Here is an 18,970-nt window from a genome sequence, read left to right as displayed (position 1 = left end):
ATTTCCATTTCATCCATCTATGCCATCCTTCTACTCTACTACAAGCCGGAGGCAAATATTGTGCTTTTTGCGCCACAATATTTGTGTGACAGCTTTAGATACAGATTACAATCAATAAATTTAATTTTCTCATAAACTGTAAGACTAAATGTTTCTTTATGTGTAAAGACAATTCTCCTTATTCTTGAGCCATATAAACTATTTAAAACTGTGCCAGTACCTTGACTCCAATACAGATCCCAATCCATCACATTTAGAAATCCGAAATATTTCATGAAACATTACAGTAAAAGTCTTTCGTCTGCTGTTATTACAGACTCTTTTACAGCAGTTTCATAACACAATGCAATATAAACCTAATTACCACAGTGTGGTATTCTCCGTCTCTGGGCACGACCTTGTGTTTTTCCTGCATGCTTCCAGTCAGCCAATCACCAGCACTGTTAGATCTTTGCATTGCTTGCTTGCTGCATTCCGATCAGCTTGCAGAGGTTGGCGAGGTGATTTCCCAAGGTATGAAAATTTGGTATTGAATGACACAACATTTTTCAACATCAAGTGGCATCAAGGCAGGTTTGGTCAGTGCCATAAAAGTATCGAAGTTCAGTACCGAGCCCTAATTGTCACAACTCTGACAACAGGCTGTTCTTCTGAGCTAATAAAAGTGGACATTTAAGAGATAAATGGTTCTCAAAAGAGTGCAATAATACAAATATATCATAATCTTATAGATTATAATATATTGACATTGTTCACATTGTATTACTTTGGTAAAATGTAAAAGTCAACCAACAGAACTTGAGTAAATATCAAAAGAAGGAGTAAATATTACATATATTTACAAGTTAAACCTGATAATACTATGCTTAATTAAAAATGTTGTAATAGAACCCAAAATTCATACTTTAGTAAAAGCAAAAATATTGTGTTAAAATGTTACTTTGGTAAAAGGGAAAGTTTTCCATACAAATAGAACCTGACTACCTGGCCGATTATCACATCTTCTGCTTGATATTCAGCATTTTCCTGATTTGTCAGAATTAATGTTTTTCTTTATTTCTTAAATCTGATTGATGTTCAAATTAATTAATAGAAAAATGTATGCCTTCTGTTATCTGCAAAGTAACACTTGCCTCCAAAATGTAGTGTGAAGTAGAAGTAGCAGAAGATGGGAATACCCAAGTAAAGTACAAATACCTCCAAACCGCATTGAGTAGCCTACATGTACTTAGTAACGTACCGTGGCTCAACATATACACCATAATGAGGCTTACATTAACTAATGTGCATGAATATGACTCAAACGGCATCACAGGTTTGGTTTATACTGATCATTTTATTTGGTGTATTTACAAACAAGCACATGCAGGAGGTGGACAATGACCGACACTATAGGGGCACTGAACTATATGCAATAGTAGGACACGGGGGGATGTCTACAGGCTACATGACACCAGAGAGAGCAAGAGAGGAGGAGGAGCAGGAGCAGGAGGAGCCAGAGGAGGAGGAGGAGGAGGAGGAGGAGGAGGAGGAGGAGGAGGAGAGGGAGGTATAGAACTCATCGTTACACTTGCACACACACACAAGTGAAAGTGCAGGATGTGCAGACACACAGAAGTGCTCACACTCATCTCTGCTTTCACCGCCACACACACTGCCATGTGCACGCTCCCGCACGCACACACACACACGCACACACACACGCACACACACACACACACACACAATGAACCCAGATAGATAGAGAGACACTAGATGGGTCAGATAGAGCTATTCCTTTCAGAAACCTCAAGATCAATAAATAGAACATCCAATAAATTAACAAATTTCAAACAAAATGCATTTAGACTATCACCGCACATTGGAATAGAAATACATAAACAAAACGAAAAAATATTCCAAACACATTGTAATGTGTCAACTGATATTTTATCTTTATCTAGACATTATTTCTTGTAAACATCTACGTATCATCCATTTGATGGCATCTTTTGTAATGTGATGAGCACTGGCGTAACTTAATGCTACCGGACAGGTGTCATAGTGACGGTAACGTCATGCTACATGGCATTGACACAATAACACACTTTCAATAGCTGAGCGTTCCCTGATTGATCAATGGCGATGACATTTTCTTGCAGAATGAAAAGAAGGTCCTTCCTGTCCAGCTGAAATCAGACTCTTTTATATTCATTTTTACTATTGAACCCTCAAAGACCTTGACTCTTCTGTATTTATTTTATTTCTCCTCCCCTATTCTAGCAGTCAGCATCTTACAAGTGTCATACATCATATGATTCAGGAGAACATTAAGTTTCAGTCTGGCTAATAAAGGTGCAATATGTAATTGACCACATGCAGGGCAGCATATCACTAGAGTAACTGCTAACTGCTGCAACCTTTGGCTGCTGTTTCTTAGGTAGCTCAGTTAGCTTTGCAGTTAGCGGTCCAGACCGGGAGCTCGATGCACCAATGAAATGTTGTTGTTTATACTGCTGACACAGGAACTAGCTTGTTAGCATGCTAACTACATTAGATTTCCCTGCAACACAATACAAAGATGTCATAATCAGAAAACTGCTATTTCTTTAAATTTTGGTGATTTTTCACCTTAATCTGCTAAGTTTTTTAATGTGAACTCAGACAGAACCTCAGGAACTTTAGTTTTAATTGTGAAAAAGATGTACTTTTTGTTTTAGACTTCAACATTTTTGTCAATATTAGACCTTTACTAAGCAAATTAAACCAATCAGTTGAAAATTATCCTCTGCGTTTTCCAGTGTAAAACATTTGTAATTCTACATTTCATTGTCTGAAATTTGTCTGAAAAAGTTTGGAGAGCAGGACTCAGGATGTTTCAAGGGTGTGGGCGCAAAACATAAAAATGGCACCAGCTGCATGTGGTGTGGCACCAGTGCGCAGAAGAAACTGTGTGGGTTTCCTTGACAAATCGATGCTGCAGAACACAATGGCGTAATAATGTTCACAGTGGAGCCCTGAATGCTCAAACAAGACAGAAAACTCCACTTTACACCAGGTCTTAAAGCAGATGGATTGGATGAGCGGTTCAAACGCTATCAAACATTTTAGAACAACAGCTCTTTTTAGCTGCCGCCGGGGATCGTCCAGGTCTTTGAGGGTTAATCTATTGTTTTAGGCTTCAGGTGGCAACTTGCATGGGAACACCAAACCAAAATGACTGTCAGACAATCAAACAAAAAAGTAGTTGTACAATTAACCATATGCATAGTCATCAATACAGAATCTAGAGAATAAATATATGACACAAAGCAACATTAGAATCAACATATCACTTCCACCACGACCACTATCATTAATATCAATGATTATGATGAGAAGCAAACATGGCAGGAAGGGTTAATACAAAAGCTGAGGTACGAGGTGAAGACCAGCCACCAAACCTACAGACTTTACAGTAGCATTGATGAATTAACCACACATCTGGGACTTTCTCACTGCATTGAATTCAAGGTCAGATAGTGCTGAACAAGAGCTGAGCATAGTTCTGTGAAGGTTTCCGATGAGTAGCTACAGATTGCTGTTGTCTGATTTTATCTGACAACTGTGTGTGGAGTAGATAGATAATTTCTGGCATTCATTCGAAGCATTCATGGCACATCACAATGCATACAGTTTAAGATATGAGGCTAAATGACTTAATGAATACGACGTCGAGACGTTGGCAATACATAAAGCACACAGGAGGGAAGATACTGGATTTCATTCTCAAAACAAACAATGTTCTTCTTTTTTTTTGCATGTATGACAATCATGTAGTGAGTGTGAAGTCGAAGAATGAATCCATTCATTTTGAATCTTCCTCATTGTGGCCACAGTATTATTAAGCTGCTTTCTCTTGTTCATCTATCTTTCTATCTATCTTGGTAATATCAATCTCAATTTATATACCTATATATAGATTTTTTTATGTATATTTATACAGTCAATTATATTAGCAGAAACATGTCAAACACTCATGAACCAGGCGATAAAGGTGAGAGGTCAAAAGGGGTGAAAGGTCAAGAGAACACAGATCTACACGGCTACAGTTCACTACATTACTACGCAGTATGCAACAGGAGCTACGGCCCAGTACTCTAACGCGCTTTCTCCAATTGTCAACCCGCTAGTCGCGATCCTCCACAGCTAGAGACATTAACGTGGCTGCAACTGGGCTGTGGCCCCCTCGCAACAGGCAGCCGCTGACCTGAAAGCGCTTGAAGCTGCGAGTGGTTCATAGCACAGAATCCCCCCCCGTGTTTGTTTTCAGACCAGCGGCTGACGAGGATGGCAGAAATTGAGAAAAAGGACGTTTAAAGGGATACTTCACTCTGAGATCAAAGGTCTTCCAGCGTGAAATGATCTGAATTTGACTTGAGTCATTATTTCACACCATCTGCCGCGTTCCTGCTGCTACAATCCATTAGTTTAATGCTACCAAACTGGATGGATTGTGATGGGAAAAAACACTCCCATATGTTCATAAAGGGAGAGGACTGCAGGCTGCTCCTGGTGCACGTGAGGCAGAGCAGATGGCGTGATGCACTCAACTCAAACTCTCACCAAGCAAGCGTGAAATATCCCTTTCAGAGTAGTGGAGCCTCACCGTAACCTCTCAATACTCGCCTAAAATATATATTTATATATATATATTTATTTTGTTTTTTTTATTGATTGAGTGCAGCAGTTATGGCTGAAGTCACATGATGAGGGAGGTGTAGCCAATAGGTACGAGCCCCTCTCTGTCTCCCTGACGACAGCGGATCCAGTCCTGATCGACTCCTCCTAACACCACCAGTTCCTCCCCTTTGCGGAAGCTGAGCTCCGACTCGGCTCCGGTGTGGTCACACAGCGTTCGTACTGACCTGAGGACAGACAGCAGAGATTGTCTCAGCCAATGCGGTCAACGTACACGCCAACACAAACAACAGCATCACCCCCAACAGGCCATGTAGCCAGTTCTTTGATGAGTCACAATGCAGGATCACTCAAAGTCAGACTGGTGAGTCATCAATTACAGTCTTTCGAAGACAAAAATGATAACAGGAGCTCTTCTGACGTCTGCTACACCCAAAGCTGCTGGGAAAGATGTAATTTTGAGAAAGAGGAGACATGCCACAACCTGAGGAAGGCAAGTGTATTTTTATAATGGATTAGCAATGTTTTTATTTTTAACCATCCATTTTTCATGCCAAACCCTTGCTATGGATGAGGGCCTCTTTCTTTATCCTAATGATATTCCTTAAGGGATTGTGTTATAGACACTAAAAATACTGACTTCCCATCAGACCAGTCGATGTTTTCTAAATGCAGGAACACAGGGGCCTGGAATGTGACAATCATGCTAAATTGAATTTAAATTGCAGTGAAAATGAGTTGTGTCCACACAGAAACTTACAATATCAACCCCCAAATTTAAGAATGGATTGGTGAGTGGAACTGCAAAGAATGCTACTTGAGTAGAGTAGAAAAACAATGAATACAGGGTGTTTCCAGTTTATACTAAAACATTTGATTATATTTAAAAATCTGCTGATTGAAGAAGTAAAAATTGTCTGAAAGCAAGTCCAATGCATCCAGCTTTAAATGTTTTTTGGATGTGCCTGACTATTACACATTATTTGTCATCTAAAATTAGACAAAAACAAAATCGAAAGAAATCTGACCATTTTAGGAAAATTTAGACAACACCTATATGTTTTGTTCTTCAGTCAAAAAAAAAAGGCGTGTAATAGTTCGCCTTATGTTCAGGTATCCAAGGTGTCCACACACAGTTTCACTGCATCTCAGCCAACAGAAACACAAAAATCCACTCTCCCTCCATTACCATCAGCATCTCTTCATGTCTGTTGTACCTGAGTGGTCTGGGTTTGTCCTTCATCTCCAGTGCATCGACTTCCTTCTCAGACTCTGGCTCACTTTCTCTCTGCAGCTCCGGGGCCCTCCTCATTATTGGGGTGGAGCTGCTGCTGCTCACCATTCGGGTCAGTGCGGTGACACCAGGAGCCAGCCACTGAGAGGGACGCCTGCAGAGACAGACAGGAAGAGGACGAGAGGAATGAGAAAAACAAAGAAAGACTGTGACCATTCATGCAGGTTTTTTTTTATATGTACAACAGTGACCTTAGAGTTTCTTAATGGATGAATGTATTGCTTTCTCTTGAACTACATGATCACTCATCAGTATATGTGCTAAGTTTGTTGACTTACCTGGTCGGTGGTGTGTGACCTGTTGGGCTGTTGGGACTTTTAGAGGCTCCAAAGAGCCGTCCCAGACCCCAGGGAACCTGAGCACCACCGCCGACCGGAGTGAAGTCACTTCCTGCCTGGACCTGGAGGTCTGGCAGATTCGCCCTCATCTCCTCCTTTTTCAGGCTCAGCTCAGACAGGTTATGGCTCAGCCTGCCTCCCCAGCGCACCACAGCCCCCCATCCCTGCTGGATCACCTATAATAATAATAGTAAAAAAAAGTCACTCCTACAGGATAAAACAAACATATTTGAGTTAAAACACTGCACAGTGAAAATCAAAGGTGGGTACCTGTCCTGCCTGCTGAGCAAAGCTGTCCTCCTCGATATTAGGAGGAGGTAAGTCTCCGATTTCCTTCTCCTGCACCCACATGAGCTGCGGACTTGTCTGCCCGAGACTGACTGAAGCCTTTACAGGTGCAGCGCCATATTGACTTGACTCCCCTGATCCTAAATTCTTTGGATTAGCCAATGGCAATGCTCTCTCTGGGCTTCCAAAATCTACCTCTGACAGGCTTTCAATAAACCTGCTGTTTTTGGATTTGGAGTCTTCTGTTGAAAGCTGGGACGTAGCGTCCTGGCAAGGAGGACTATGGATATCTGGACTGTGGCTGTCTGGCTCTAAGTGGTGGTGCTGGAAGAGCAGGTCGAGGTTGAAGGTCAGCAGGCTGAGAGGCTGCAACACGAGGAGCAGCTCCTCGAACAGAGGCTGGCAGGTGGTCAGCGACAGACGCATAAAGGAGGTGGGGCGGTAATATGTCTCCAGCACATCTGAGAGGAAGGGGAGAGAAGAGGTCGTGGTTAGGTACATGGGCACCCAAAAGAGTGAGATGACATTAAAAGGAGGGAAGCTTACCGCTGCAAGACTGAAGGTGAGACAGCCAGAAATCGAGAAGTTTGGTACTGGAGGACAAAAAAATAGAAAGAAGAGAAAAAAGTGAGGATACAAAGAGGACATGTGCAGGCAAAGTGACATATAGTAAATTACCAGAGGAAAACAGAGGATTTGGAGGAAGCGCTTACTTTAATAGGCCAAGAAGGAACGCGTTGAACCTGTGTTTGCTCTGTCTGAGCTGGGGGAGCTCTCCGACTCGATCTTGAAGGCTGAACAAAGCCTGTGTTTTTGGGCCTAAGAGATGAAGAGAGAGGAATTTGACGAGGTGAGCGAAAAACATTGCACCGAAACTTGGCACTCGTAAGGCCAATCAATACTTGCTTCCTGTTGTTCGCTTTATTCAGCATTTCAGACACTAAAATCAACAAGTATTGACTGATGTGTGGGAAAATGAGAGACGGACGAAGCCCAGGGTTTATCCTTACCATCCAGGGAACAATACAACAGAATTAACAGCTTGATGTCATATCCAAATCTATGTATGCAAATTTTCCTACGTTTCTATTTTTATTTTTTTTCATGTGCTACCTGGCCTGGTGGAGGCCTGGACCAGACTCCAGGCTGAATTTGGCCTCCTGCCTGCAATCAGGTCACTCTGGTGGGGTTTCAAGCCATCGGTCAGCAAGCTGTGCAGGGCTGGGCAGAGGCACTGCAGCACCAGACGGCCCAGAGATGGATTTATGGTGCTGTCTCCTGATAAGGCCTGAGAGGAGAGAAGAGAGACACGAGAGGAAAGTGGGATGGAGTGAGGAGGGAGAAGATGTGCGGTGATAAGGAGAGACAGGGGGATGGATGAGGGAGGATGACTCAAGAGAGAGGGAGGAGAGAAAAATAGGACACATCAATGAAAGTGGGGGCGGTGAGGGTCAGTGCGATGTGATGTGGGGTGATGTTGAGGGGGAGGGGGGGTTAGTTTGCAAAGATATACTAAAAGATTGGGTTAGCTTAAGATATTCTAGTACCTTGTTAACTGAGAGAGACTGAGGAGAGACGGAACAAAAGAGTCACAATAAGAAAAAAGGAAGGGATAAACATCACATTCAATATGACATTTTGTTTCTTGTAGTAAACCAATCCCACAAAAACAACACAATAACTCAAGCCTTCATCAAAAATCCCACGGGTGATGTAAATTCATCGTCGACTGACCTTCTGAACGACCGTCCGAGAAGAACTGAACTGGGCCAAGATGGCTTCCACTGCCACACTGACCGCACTGACCAGAGCTGAAAGACAACAACAGTGAACTTCAGTTAAACCGTACGAGTTCCAGACATCAGGGATGAAGACAAACACACACACAGACACACACATGCAGGACGCACACCTTTTTTTTCCTGCAGGCACAGAGAGGACAGGCCCAGACCTCGCATCGGATGCTTCACATCCTCGCCCATCCAGGACGTCTCTGTCCTCTGCACAGAGCCAGCGAATGAGACACTGCGAACGGCTGACAGCGACAGTAAGGGTGCAAATTACTTACTGTCCGAAACAGAAGCAAAATGAATCACCACAGACAGAAATTCCATAACTGAAATATTAGCGTTAGGAGCAATTAAGCAATGAGAAGCACTGGAGTCGGCAGATAGAAGCAGATGGTGCTACTGACAGCAAACAGTGTGTGAGGACAGCCTGTAAATATTGGTTTACTACTGTGACGAGCGTTCAACATCTGGATCTGTGAGGACGACGTTCTGTATGCATGAGGGATAAACAGGATCTCATGCATTCATCTTGACTCGAACACACAAACGCACTCGTACAAACACTTGTAAAAGCATAAGAATATGTTGGAGTAACTGCAGAGCTGGAGTGGGGGGGGGGACAGGTGTACAAGCTACCACATCAGTCAGGTCAGGTATAATTAGACACAAAAGGCAGGTGTTGTGTGTAGTTGTATATATATGCAGACATCTTGAAAAGAACAGGATGCAGTGGGTCTTAATTACTGTGAAATTGCTCCGAATGTACACGCACAACGATTAAAATAAACTTGAAATAAAAAACCATCATCAACCAGCTACTTGTGTTGTGCTTGGCATGAAATGTTTCCAATTCAACACGACATGCGAACACAAAAACAACAGGTAGACAGAGCAGACGAGACGGACACAAAGACGGACAGACAGACAGACAGGGGAGGACAGAGAGAAAGAGAGTGATGAGAGTGGCTCTAGACACCCTCTGACAGGAACAGCTGTTCCCCTTCTGAGGGCCCTTCGCAGATTTGAAAGGACAGGGAAGATAAGACGTATTGGATGACCTGCAGGGAGCTGCCTACTGATACATAAAACAGCTACAGTTACCCAGTTCTTTCAAATCTGCAAATCCCTCGGGTCGAAATAGGGACAGAAGTGTGAGGGCCACCATATCAAGAGGAGAGAGGCAGACAGACTGACGGGCATGCTCGCAAAGATGTCAGACAAAGTGAGAGGGATGTAGGGAGAGAGAAGAGAGAGAAGTCTTACTCGCCACGCGTGACTGCGGAGGAGCCTGGTGGAGTTTTGGGGGTAGGGGGGGAGCCCTGGGCGGTATAGGAGGGTAGAGGTTTGGATAGTAGAGGGGAGCAGCGAGGGCAGGCAAGGTGTGAGAGCGGGGGAAAAGCGGGGAGCTGAGGGAGGAGCCTGCTGCGCCTGGAGGGGGCGCTCCGGAGCGCTGGGGAGGGGAGAGGGCTCCGATTGGGGAGAGGCGAGGAGGGTGACCTCGATGCAGAGGGCAGTTTTTAGGGTGGTAGAGGTAATACGTGGGGAGAGGAGGGAGATCTTTCGATGTTCTGGCCTTGTAGCTGTTGTGGTCTGTCTGTGAGCGTTTATCTGAATACAGAGAATCCATAGCACTGTTTGAATACGTCATCATGACATCGATGTTCTTATACGGGGTGGTGCAGCCCGGAGCCTCTGGGGTGCTGCTAACAGGGGTGTCTGGCTTGGTGTGTGTGCCGCTATCCCTGTCTGAGTCACTGCAGTAGAGGGAGTCAAAATTGCACACAGAGTCGGACGCAAAGTCCCTGAGTGTGTCGAAGATGTTTTCATCATCGCAAGGAGAGTCTACACCAAAGTCAGCCAGGGATTCATAGCCAAACACAGCATTTAATTCAGCACTGGAATCATCTCTGTGGATACAAGCTGAGCTGGGAGCAGGAGCCCACTGTGTGTTGCACCGCTCGTCATCTTTGGACTCCCTGCCTACATGCCTGTGGGGTCTGGGATCTGCAAAGGGCTGGGAGTTACAGTAGCCTGGGCGAAAGGGGGGGAGGGCAGTGTGGAGGAAGTAGGGTTGGGAGGACTGGGCAAGGGACAGCGGGGGGGAGGAAACTGCTTGTCAGAAGGGGTAAAAATCGTAAAGGTGCGGGAGTCAGGATGGAGAGGGCAAGCGCGGAGGCAAAGAAGTGACATGAGGGAGCAAAGCGGAGCGATGGACAAACAGTGGAAAAACAACCGAATGGGATGGAGAGGTGAGAAAAAAAAAAACAAGATTAAAGTCAAAAAGAAAAAGAAAGTGTGGCAAAGAAATGGGAAGGAGAGAGAGAGATGCAGAAAATGTTAGCGTCTGTCGAGAGAAAAATGCACATTCATGAGTGTATCCCAGCAAGAAACCCGTCATCATGTAACATCATGCGGTAATGCAGCATTTAAAAAACAGTTGATTGACAGTTACACATTGACAGGGCATGAGAGTCAATGGGGTTGATTTATGAAGAGCAATAACCACAGTCTTTCATTTAAGAGGGTTTGACACAACAGGAAATGAGACCGTGACTGCACAGGAGGAACACTCAGTCTGTCAATCAGACACTCATTCACCATAATTAAAATGCCAAAGACTCATCATATCTGGATTCAGAGGCTTCCTCACGGTGTTCGCTTTTACTTTCATTTTTTTCTTTTGCATCGACAGCGATGAATATTAAGTGTGTGCCAATCTTTTTTGCACTGCAGTACAAGCGAGACATCATCACCTCTGGATCACCTTCGCTCTCCCCCTCTCTCTCCCTCCTCTCTGCCTTTGTTTCCTACCTCTCTCTAGCTCTTTCACCATCACCCACCACTCCCTCCCTCCGTCCCTCCTCGGGCAGTATAGCACACAGTACAGTGTAATGCTGAGTCAGTCAACTGATTCAGATAGAGTTCTCTCTCCGTTCCTGCTCAATCACCATGTCTGCCTCTGTGAATAATCAGAGTGTGGCAACACAGTTTTCACTACACTCAAGCACTTGTGACACACTGCCAGGCTACGGGCTACAAAATGAGCTGGAAAGCAACCATACCTTGGTTAGACTTGAGCTGTCTTTGAACTGTAACCAACACATGATACTTCCTATTTTTCTGACACGAGCTCTCAGCAATTGGTTCATGTGCTAAGATCCACCCCTTGGACTCTTAAAGGTGTACACACCTATATCTGACTAGTTGCAGCATCATTACTAGTATTCATCTAACTTTTTTTCTGACCAAAAAGCAAAAATAAAGTCAAGAATTTATGATACAATATGGATAAAATTTGAAGAATGTGAAAGTGAACAATTTAAGCTAAACGTTCACCCTGCTGCATTTAGACACTGACAATCTAATCATGTCTATGCAGCCGACTGCAGCACTGTATGAGATAAGTAACTTGATCTTGGCTATCTGTGCCACTCCAGGGAGCAAGGGTGGAGGGGAGGGAGCAGAGAGACGGCAACAGAAAAGCATATACACGTCCCACGTTGATGGGATTTAAAACCAGGTGAAAGGGGAGCTGGAAAAGATTTTTGGACACACAAACAGAAAGAAAAGAGAAAGTAAAAGATAGACGAAAGAAGGGAAAGATTAGCGAGCTCACTGGGCGCTCCATTATCCCCCTCCCCTCGGCCTGAAGGGTGGATGAATAATTGAATAAGGCGATGATGACATCACACTCTGAAAAACCAGCGCAGGAAATACTGGCTGGAAAGTTTCCAACCTCCTCTTTCTCTCTCCTCATATTACCTTCACTCCCTTCACTGTCCTTATCCCCCCATCTCTCTCACCCTTGTTGCTCATGTTTCTTCTCCAGCTTTCACTGTCTTGTTGAAATCACCCTCTGTTTATCCCCCGTCATCACTCATCCATCAAATCACGCATCACCCCTCTCTGTGACTCACGCTCGCCCTCCATCTCTTCGCTCTCTCGCTCCATACATCATACATCATTTTCAAATATGAGTCAACATTTTCACCTCCCTTGGCTTTCTGTTTCTCTCTATCTTTCTGTTATCAATATATTATTATTATTATTATTATTATTATTATTATTATTATTATTATTATTATTATCATTCTATTATGTTCTGTCCAAGGACATCATTTGTGTGCCACTGAGAAACTGAGCAAGCTGAGCGCTAGTCCGACTTTTCTCAATCTGTTCCTCTCCATCCTCTGGCCAACCTAGATTTGTTGTGTTGCCAAATCAGAGTTACTTTGATGTGTTTATTTACTCCCATACACACACACAAAAAACACACAAACATACACATTGCCTCCTTAATTGTCATCAGCATCATCACTGAAATTCATCCTCACCTGAAGTTCTTGATTCAAAAGTCCTCCCTCCATCGGCTCGCCCTCTCACTTCCACCTCCACCTCCTCCTCTTCCTCTTTTTCTTCTTCTTTCTCTTCCTTTTTCTCGCTCCTAATGTCTTCACACTCCTGCTCTCTGCCCATGGTCCACAGGCTGCTATCACTGACAGAGCAGCCGATCTTCTGTGAGGGGCACAGCTCTAGTTGTCCTCCCTCCTTGTCAGCTCTCTGGAGCATTTCCTTCAGTGCAGCCATCGAGGTGAGGGCTGGCGGAGGCTGCATGAAGAGGGCCTGAGCTTGTGAGGTGTACTCCCATTGGTTTCCATCGCTGCCTGCCGTCTCTCGCCTCCACCTCAGGTTGTAGAGTATGTCTGGATCTGGAGTAATAACATTTGGATCAGGGTCTGGGTCAGTGATCACCTTTGTTGTAGGGGAGGCGCTCTTGTTGCGGTAGCGCAGCTCTTTGAAAGTTGTCACCTTTGGAGCAGGAGATGAACCTGATGAACTGAGCTTCTTTTGAGTTTCTAGTTGAGATTTTCTCATCTCCAGAGGTGGAGGCTGTGGTGGGGCATCACAATCAGGTGTGAACGCTATGAGCCAGTCAAATCGCTCAGGTTGTGCAGAGTTGGCAGGGAGAGTGCTGACTTTGGTAGGGGGCAGAGATGGCGGGATTGGGGGTAGGGGACGAGGTGGAGGAGGAGGGGGAGGTGAATCTGGTAATGCAGCAGGATAGCGGAAAGACTCGTAGCTCATATTCTTTGTTTTAGTTTCATGAGTATTGCTAAAAGCAGTATTGTAGTAGGAGTCAGAACTTAGGCCGCTGTTCCTCTTCCTTCTCCTTGCCATCTCAGTGAATGAGGTGGTTCTTTGTGCGTCCTTGCTCTCCTCTTTCTTTTTGCTTTCCTCAGCTATATCTACTCTTCGATCTCCATCTAACTTGCCTCTGCTGCTCCATCCATCTCTGAACATCAACCCGGTGTCACATTCCTTCTCATCCTCCCTTTCTTGTAGTCTGAACTCATATGGAGATTTGGACAGGATAACATTATTTCTGTCTCCCTCATCCTCCAACCCTCCGACACAGTCACCAAGCTCTGGGCTGAGTTTGAGAAGCTCAGCTTGGGTCAATCCTGCTAGCATCAGTAGTTTCCGGATCTCTACATCCAATGCATGGAAAGAGGGGGGAGGAGGCAGCGCAGGTGGAGGCGGTATTGCAGGGGGAGAGGAGGAGGAGACTGAAATAACTGGTGGAGGAGGAAGAGGTGGGGGGCGTGTGGTGGGAGGAGGAAGGGAAAGAGGGGTCTTTTCCTGTTCGGCTTGAAGAGCAGCGAGCCGCTGCGCCTCCTTCCTGGCAAGGTGTCGCTTCCGAGGTGGAGGAATGGGAGGAGTTGGGGTAGGGATGGCAGGAGGCGGAGAGGAAGTAGTATATAAGGTGAGGTAAGGGACTGGTTTAGAGGCAGGAAGAGGAGGAATAGATGGTGGGGATGGAGGTAGGGGTTTCTCACACCTGAAAGTGGTGAATGTAGGGGATGAGGAGTTAGTGGAGAAAGTGGACAATGTAGGAGAGGTGGACACCGCCATGGAAGTTGTCTCCCTGCTGATATTGATGTAGGTGTGGAGGTCAGAGCTCACACTGGCATGACGTGCTGGAGGTTTAGGGGGTCTAGGTGGGGGCTCAACAGGGGAAGGGGTGAGGGAGTCGGGAGCGAGAGGCTCATCACAGTCTGACGGAGCAGTGAGGTCAACCCCCGCATCCGAAAACTCCTGAGAATCTCCCATCGATCCTCCACGACTTTTATACAACTTCCAGGGAATGTCAATGTTGCCCATTTCATCCATGACATCCGACAGATCCTGTTCTTCCAGGTCTCCAAGATCAAATCCCTTCTCGTGGAGTCTGGCAACGTAGGCCAGCTTCACTTCCCTGTTCACCTTCTCCAAGCGATCCAGGTGATCTAGCCGATCCCTTAGGACATCCCAATGTTGTTCCCCCTCCAGATCCCAACGGGCCACTTGGATCACCTGACTGAAGCGCTCCATTTTCCCAAACTCCCCTACTGACTCTAGAAAGTCAAGTAAACCTAATTTGGTGACCTCAGATTCGCCTTTGACTCCTAGATAGTCAGGCGAAGGTGAGTCGAGGGCAGAGGGGTAGCCCTCATCTGGGGAGCAAGGAGGAATTGGGGAATGGGATGTTGAGGAGAAAGGATTGCGGTTAAGAGGAAGGGATGGTGGTGAGCACAGAGAAGACTGGCACTCAGGGGCTGGTGGAAGAGCGTGCTCTTTAGGGGACAGAGAGATGGATAGATTATCTTGGTCTTGGGAAGAGCAGATGGAGGTGGATTGATCTGCACAGTCAGACTCCAGATCAGAGCAGGAGCTGATGGAAGTGGAGGATGAGGAGGTAGAGGAGGACAGTGAGAACTCCAGGAGGGAGGGGGGACCGTCACAGCAGGAGGGGACCAGGGTGTCATCATCGTCATCGTCGTCATCATTGTCAGCTTCGTCTTCATCATCATCAATGTCTATATCCCCACTGCTCTCTTCCTCATCGTCTTCCTCCTCTACCTTTATATTTTTCTTGTTGTCCAGTTCGGAGCGTTCATCTGCATTCTTGACGTTGTCTTCCAGATTGGCAGCAGGGCGGGCAGAGGCTTCCAGCTTGGCCTGAGCTTTCAGAGAAGGCTGAGGCAGCTCCTTGGCCATCTTCCCATCCTGCCTCTGGGGTAACGGGCCTGGAGGAGGCGGTAGCTTCAGTTGCTGTCTGATAGAGATGGTGTTGTTGTTATTGTGGTTGTGGTTGAACATGCTGTTGTTGTCCTGTGGGGAGCGCCCATCGCAGCACAGACATGGGAGGCTCGGCTCGTTGCAATTCGGGTCGAGAGGGAGAACAGACGGAAGCGGAGGAGGAGCGGCCGCTGGTGCAATTTTGGTTGCGGCAGATGCACGAGCATTCTTGGGTTTGGGTTTGACTGATTTAGAGATGGCTGAAACCTGTTTTTGTGGGGCGAACCTGGACTGGCTTACTGGTGGCCGTGGCTGCACTGCCACCCTAGGCCTGGTGGGTGCAGTGGGGCCTTTGGTAGCCCGGCGTGGGGAGGATGTGGTGATCGTGTTCATGTTTTTATCCTCCCTCTGATAACCAGGGCCATGAGACTTTGGTGCAGCTAAGGTGTTGGTCCGTCTGTTGACGTCAAAGCGCCGTGGCTTTGTAGGCTGAGAGGAGCAGCTAGAGGACTGCATTGTGGGAATGGGACTTTGTAGGATACTGTGATATTTCTGTTGCTATAGAAACAAGTGTTGTAAAGACTGGACAGATCCAAACTATGACGCGCTGTGACGGTCACATCTTGGCTTGACTCCCAAGATCCTGTAACATCAAAGAAGACACACACAGTGAATGAGTACGAGAAATCAGCTCTTCAAAGTCGTTTTCTTGCTCTACATGTGTTTTCATATTGTGCTAAGTTGAACTCATCATCTGGACCATTCATTAAAACGCAATTGCTTTTGGGCTTTCTGATTTATAATTGTCACACCCCAGGTCCTGGGAGGACACACAGTCTCTCACACAGTCCCGTAAAAAACCTAAAACATTAACACGCATCAACACTATTCGATTTTTTTAAATTCGATTGCAAAAAATGGCACGTAGTTACTTCTTCCAGCTTCTCAAGTGTAAATATTTGCAAGCTTTGACAATTCTTTTTTTTTTTCTTTTTTCTTTTATGAGTTAACTGAATATACTTGGGTCATTGGCTGGACAAAACACAACAGCAGAGGACATCACCTTCAGAAACTGTGATGGTTAACTTTAACCTCTTTTTATGAATCTCTCTGTTTTACAGGTCCAATTTCATGGGAAGTATAGGTGGTTACCAAGCAACATATTTAAAGTTTCTTTGAAATTACCCCAGATAACCACAATAATGACCTAAAAATGTCTTGAAAATTACCCAAATGTTATTTAAAGGTGCCCCATGTAGAATTTTAGACGAAAACATTAAAAACTAACCAAAGCTATCAACAGAGCATGAAGAACCAACGGTATTGACATTATGTCATAGACATCTGTGTATTGTGTTGCAGAGATATCCACTGCAGTTCGCATGCTCACAAGCTAGCAACAGCCCCTTTACGGTAACACTTTTGTGTTGGTGTTGCAGCTGGTTTCTATGAGGTCTCATTCTGGCCACAATATGCAAGGCTACTCAAGCTAACTAGCTCACAGCAGCTACAGTTAGCAGCATCTAGTGGTTACTCTCGTGATATATTGCCCCGTGTTTGAGTATGAATTCAACAAGATCTAATTCTTACATATTGCACCTTTAAAAATAACATTCTTCTACTTTTCTAATAGAAATTGTTGGAAATGTAAATGGTCAAAAATTGACTTTGATTTACTGACCTGCAGAAGTTGGGCTAGAAAACGGTTGGAAATTAAAATGTCACATTAAGAAGGAGTTAAAAGTGCACTATGTAGTTTTGGATACAAAACTGAAATCAGAAGAGAAAAATCTTTGTGAATTTCTTCTCAACATCATGCCCCTTTAAACATAAACCAGTTGGACATTTCCTGGAAATGTATTAAAGAAATTACAAGCTATTTATTGACTGCTTGTTGGCAGAATATTATTATGATTTTCATTAAATATCCAGGTAATTATTTTGGTGACTTGGGGACCTGTAAAATAGAGTGTCAGCAAAAAGGCTTGATCTAGAAAAATAAAGGTGCATGAGTTTTATATATAATATATTCTTTGACCGTAGAGCTCCTATGATCTTTTTGTTCCCACCCCACCATATCTCAAAATACAAGCTTGTTCTGCTGTCATGTTTATAAACAAAAAAATTAAGCATAGCTTTACAGCACATCTCATACTCATGTACTCATGCAGTTTGCATAATCATGCAAAATTATGCTCATAGGCCTTGCATAGCGCACCTTTAATCGATCAATTGATAATGAGGAAGATTTCAGGTTGCGACCCTGGTGTATGTAAAAGGTTGCTTCCCTACAACATTTCAGTGACAGCATTAAAACTACGTTCATTTAAACAAACAGTCTACATGAAAATGTTCATTCAGGCCATCTGATCCGTTTGCATCCTATCATCCTGGCTCTCAGATGTTATCTATCTTTTCAAATTCACACACACACATATACACCCACACACATATCACATGAGATGGTCACTGTGACAATGATTGTCAACTAATATATAGCTTAATAGCTGTCACTCATCATCTGCATCAGTCATGTTGAGCCTGGCTGAGCACTGATATTCATGAGTTTACAGTAGTCAGCCTGTATCTCAATCTGTGCCACTCTCTCCATCTCCATCTCCATCCTTACAGGCTGACAATAAGACGCGGATCAAAAGAAGAAATAAAAAGCCCTGCACCTAAAGCAATGACTGAACATAAAAGCACATTTTAACTGGAGCATGAAATAATCAGGCAGCAGCAGGGAGCAGCACAGAGTCTGCTGTTTTAAAGCCCATTTACCGAAGGCTACTGCTCATATTCCTCCACAGTGCCCTTCACATCACTGAGGAATATAAATCACTCCAGTGCCTGGGCCTTTCCGTGGGAACGGCCACTACGGCCAACAAAAAGCCTTGACACGAAATAAAAACAAAGAAACTGCATATGCTCATGTGTAATTTAACCCGTCCTGTGCTCAGTATTTACCCCTGCATGTATCGATCCCACAGAGCTGATGGAGACAGGGAGGATGGGAGGAGGAGGAGGGGGGAGGAGGGGGTACCTCCGACCGCATCGCCCTGATATACAGGCCCACCCGCCCCTGTTATCACTCACATAACACACATTATATTTAGATTGTAATCAGAACAGATCAAAATAACATAATAATACAATCATGTTTTTTTTGTTTTTTTTAAATAGTCTAAGAGCGATCCGATAGACATCAGTGCTGGAATCGCACGACTCCTGATCTACGCAGGCTCCGTGTGGGAATAAGAGATAATTCTAACACGACTACGCACCGCAGGCTCGCTAACAAACTACAAATGTGCACAATCAGAGGATAAATGAAGACCCGACTCACGATCAGATTCAGGTAAAGATGGATGAACGTCTCCATCTCCGGTCCGTGTGAATGCGAGTTCTCTCTCCGACGTTAAACAGCCTCAGCATCTGTCTTCTCGCGAGCATCCAACAAACTCGCACAACCCCCTCCCTCCTCCACCACCACCACCATAGACCCAGCCAAACCACACCCCTCCCCTACTCGCCTTATCATC

At 44.8% G+C, this 18,970-nt stretch overlaps 1 protein-coding gene across 7 annotated transcripts; it reads right to left on the bottom strand.

Annotated features, from left to right (window-relative positions):
* Positions 1 to 1,316: 1,316 nt before the first annotated feature.
* Positions 1,317 to 18,890, bottom strand: rusc1 (RUN and SH3 domain containing 1). Of its 7 annotated transcripts, XM_037075241.1 has the most exons (13): positions 18,775 to 18,890; positions 12,704 to 16,071; positions 9,633 to 10,478; positions 8,492 to 8,614; positions 8,314 to 8,390; positions 8,127 to 8,144; positions 7,693 to 7,867; positions 7,293 to 7,398; positions 7,126 to 7,172; positions 6,562 to 7,040; positions 6,232 to 6,467; positions 5,877 to 6,047; positions 1,317 to 4,886 (listed from the first exon to the last, which is right to left on the bottom strand). In XM_037075241.1, the coding sequence occupies exons 2-13, from the start codon at positions 15,942 to 15,944 to the stop codon at positions 4,721 to 4,723; spliced, it is 5,685 nt and encodes a 1,894-aa protein (XP_036931136.1). In that variant the 5' UTR covers positions 15,945 to 16,071; positions 18,775 to 18,890; the 3' UTR covers positions 1,317 to 4,720. The 7 variants fall into 7 exon arrangements, with proteins under 7 accessions (XP_036931136.1, XP_036931137.1, XP_036931138.1 ...); XM_037075242.1 differs by lacking the exon at positions 8,127 to 8,144; XM_037075243.1 differs by lacking the exon at positions 8,492 to 8,614.
* Positions 18,891 to 18,970: the final 80 nt, after the last annotated feature.

This window comes from Acanthopagrus latus, chromosome 17, assembly GCF_904848185.1.
Source record: "Acanthopagrus latus isolate v.2019 chromosome 17, fAcaLat1.1, whole genome shotgun sequence".
In the NCBI taxonomy this organism is placed as follows: domain Eukaryota; kingdom Metazoa; phylum Chordata; class Actinopteri; order Spariformes; family Sparidae; genus Acanthopagrus; species Acanthopagrus latus.
The sequence above is the reverse complement of the archived record's forward strand: the minus strand, read 5'-3'. Positions and strand labels throughout refer to the sequence as shown.

What these genes read in the sequence shown, in the direction of transcription:
- rusc1 (XM_037075241.1), bottom strand. Translation starts at nt 15,944, where the DNA reads ATGCAGTCCTCTAGCTGCTCCTCTCAGCCTACAAAGCCACGGCGCTTT. An exon ending in CCAGGCCTCCACCAGGCCAG is followed by an intron (nt 7,399 to 7,692) that starts GTAGCACATGAA and finishes TTCATCTCTTAG; the next exon opens with GCCCAAAAACACAGGCTTTG. An exon ending in GACAAACCCAGACCACTCAG is followed by an intron (nt 4,887 to 5,876) that starts GTACAACAGACA and finishes GTCTGTCCTCAG; the next exon opens with GTCAGTACGAACGCTGTGTG.